Here is a 3,367-nt window from a genome sequence, read left to right as displayed (position 1 = left end):
GGAAAATGTACATTGTCTGTGCCTTACTTAGGAATGCACTTACTTGCCTTTATGGTAACACAACCTCTGAGTTTTTCCAGTTAGACCCTCCATCTCTGGAAGATTACTTTGCTTAAGTGTCATTCATACTTGAGGGCATAGCTGAATGTTTTTGGTTTGTAGGCTTGTTTTAACAGAAAATCTCCACAAGGAATTATACACATAAGAAATATTACAGGGAACCAAGGGTTCTTGACAAAACTTTTAATGGCAGCTGTCGCCCAGATACTGTTAAGTCTGCATCAATTTCTTTCTTAGTATGATGAGCAGTGCTTCACAGATTTCCAAAATGCCTTTTGTGTCTAGGATTTTGACACCAAAAAAATAATATCCATACTCTGTCCATGGATGGGGGTGCAATGTCACCCCCACCCCTCTGGAATTTCTAAATGTAAGCAGTGATTCGTATGGAAAACAAGGTCTTTTTCCCCCACCCCCAATATTATGCTATATGCTAAAACTGACGAACAAACCTATGAAAATGAAGTAATCATTTATTTACTACAATCCAAGATAAAAAAGTATATACAGTGTAATATGCTATGCTGTTGTTTTTGTTAGAACAAGTGTAACACTTTTTTCAACATGTTTTCAAGTATAGCAATTCTAAATGCTCTTTTTGAAATACAATATTTGAGAAAATGGTTGACACTCAAAAAATTTAAAATACACTGTAAGTATCAATAGAACAACAAGAAGGCAAGGTTCAATATCATTATCATGCACTTGCACACTCATATGAAATCTGCTCAAGCAGTTCTTGTTCACTTCTCCAAAAATTTAGAAAACATGGTTATCATCATGGTCTGGAATCCATCAATTTGCTTCTGTTGCTGTACCAGCTGCTGGCTCATCAACTTCATCATAGCTTCATTCTTCTTGGCTTCTTGCTGCAACTCCTGCTTTTTCAGCTCCAGCTCCTCTTTTTTAAATTCATCCAACATTTCATTCCTCTCCTTTAGATACTCCAGGGTGTTGTTTCCACTTGATCTTCTTTTCTTCCCCTTTCCTTCAATCTCACTTCTTTTCATTCTGTCTCCCAGCCTCTCCATTGCCCTCTTTCTCACTTCCTCAGCATCTTTCTTATCTTCCTTTACCTTCCTCTTTTGTGCTGCTGTCTCCTGTTGGTCTCGATCAGCCTCATCTTCTCTCACAATGAGGTCTTCCAGGGCTTGCTCTACCTCTGTCAATTCTGGGGTGCTAATCCCACTTGCTCTTTCCTCCTCTCTAATTTTCCTCCTGTATGCTTTGGCAAGTAGACCATACCTTTCTCTAACACCTCTCTGGTCAACCTTAAATTTGGGGGCTTCTACTTGTAAAAGGCGCTCAGAGATTTCGTTCCACTTCCGACCTCTTTGAACTGTCCCACGTTTTGTGCCAGCAAAGGGGCTGTTCGCTAGCATTTCTCTGACTAAAATGACATCATGTTCCTCTGTCCAGAACATCCTGTCATACGAAATGTGGCATAGTAAATAAACTATCAATGACAGTAGTGAAAGAAACAACACACAATCTACAAAAACTCTATCATATTAATAGAGGACAACAAAGAAACGCCTTACGATGAAAGGTAAGCCCCACTGGTAGTAAGAAACAAATATAATGCTAAGAAATAAATATAATAAGTGAACGGTGTAGGAAGTTAAAAAACACATGCATGATGTGTAATTTTAGCATATTCAAGTGTGAGGAACAGTGAGACCTATTTTAAAACTTTGTTGTGAAAAGGGAAGAGACAAAGAGCTATCGAGCTACGAAAAAATGCCGAAGAGGTTGGTTGTATACAAGAAAATATTTAATACAAAAATATTGGCACTAGTAAGTGCAGTTGTTCAATAGAAAACCGACAAGAAAAATTTCGGTCCCGAAATGTTTTCCGGAGTTTTGATAAACGCACGCCACTGGAGAGGAAATTGAAAGGTTTGACAAAAGCCGGGTTGAGACAGCTATTCAGCAATTCAAGTCAAAACTCCACAGAAACACAACAGAAGTAGTCTTATTTCTATAAAGGGAGGAAAAACACTCTTGGGAAGTTTGTCGCTTGGAGTTGTTTTTCTCTTTCACGCGGAATACACGAAAAATATAAACTCCGTACGACAGTCGCAAGTAGAAACTCAATAAAAAAGAATGACTCTGAAAGTGGTATTTTTATAAGCATTAAACAATGATTGAAAGCAGAAAAATGACAGGAAAAGACAAATCACACCTGCAACATCTGCACGACAGAAGCCAACAACAAACATAAAACGAGCCAACAAAAATATTTACTTACGCTGGCTTTTTGTTGCTTGTTTCCTTTGAACATGACGGGGAGGGGGTCGAGACAAACTGAGCAGAGCTCATTACGAGTTTACAGGACTAAATCTCTGAGAAAACCAAAGAAAATCAAGTACACAGAGGGCACAACGTCAAACTGGTGTTTTTGCCGTCCTCGACGGAGTCACGACGGGGTGACGCAACCATGAAAACAAACCAGATCTATAATGCGCATGCTTCTTATGGGAAAACAACTTCCGGTCGGCCGTCGTCTTCGCTCCCGTCCTGGATCTTAAAGTCCCTTTTTTTAAGCGGGCGCGGGAACCTGAAGGAAAATTACGTCACGTTGTTTACGAAATTTGATTGGTCAGTTATCTCTTCTTCTCTTTCCAAATATGGTACTTTCGAAAATGAATAATCACGAGCATCGGAAAAAGCAAACATATGAGAGTTACACGTTTCAACCCCTTATGAGTTTCTGATGGTATTCGATATTATTATATACATACTGAGAAATACTCACCAAAAAGCTATGTCGCAAATTTTCGGACGCAATTAGTTCTAACCAATCAGAGGAGCGAACGATTGTTTTCACACGTGAAAAAAACGATACGTCCAATCAGAATCGCGAACGATTTTTTTTCACGTGTGAGAAAAATGATACGTCCAATCAGAAGCCACAGAGATGTGTGAGTTTCGCGCCAAACTCCCGCCTTTTATTGCAGCTTGCAGCGCCGGTTCGCACACATTCAACGAGAAAAGTTTTACTCAGAGTTTTTCTCGCTAAAAAAGTGAAAAACTTTTCGGAAATGGAGTGGAATAGTTTCGTTTGTTTCACTGTCGATAAAGAAAACGGTAGAGAGCCGGCGAAACAACAGAGGAAAGGGATAAACAGAACGAGACGTAAGCTTTTGCAGTGCTTTTTGTCGGAGCTACTTTGCCTTTCAGTTAAGCTTAAGCTTATATTGAAACCGGCCATTTTACTTAAATTCACTCATTTTCAATTGTGCATTGAGAACAAACAGTTAAGATTACTTATAATTCTTGGATTACCTCATATCCTCACCGTCAT

General features: G+C 39.1%; 1 protein-coding gene across 1 annotated transcript; it reads right to left on the bottom strand.

The window, feature by feature from the left end:
• Positions 1-803: 803 nt before the first annotated feature.
• On the bottom strand, positions 804-2,464 carry LOC140942006 (uncharacterized). Its single transcript, XM_073390997.1, has 2 exons — positions 2,312-2,464; positions 804-1,485 (listed from the first exon to the last, which is right to left on the bottom strand). The coding sequence occupies exons 1-2, from the start codon at positions 2,380-2,382 to the stop codon at positions 804-806; spliced, it is 753 nt and encodes a 250-aa protein (XP_073247098.1). The 5' UTR covers positions 2,383-2,464.
• Between the last annotated feature and the right edge of the window lie 903 nt (positions 2,465-3,367).

The sequence above is a fragment of the Porites lutea genome, chromosome 6 (genome assembly GCF_958299795.1).
Source record: "Porites lutea chromosome 6, jaPorLute2.1, whole genome shotgun sequence".
NCBI lineage: Eukaryota > Metazoa > Cnidaria > Anthozoa > Scleractinia > Poritidae > Porites > Porites lutea.
Note: the sequence above shows the minus strand (reverse complement) of the source record. Positions and strands in the feature narration are given on the sequence as shown.

Excerpts from the sequence above, each read along its gene's own strand:
- LOC140942006 (XM_073390997.1), bottom strand. The coding sequence starts at position 2,382 with ATGAGCTCTGCTCAGTTTGTCTCGACCCCCTCCCCGTCATGTTCAAAG. Across the intron at positions 1,486-2,311 it reads ACAAGCAACAAAAAGCCAGC|GATGTTCTGGACAGAGGAAC; the intron begins GTAAGTAAATAT and ends TTCGTATGACAG.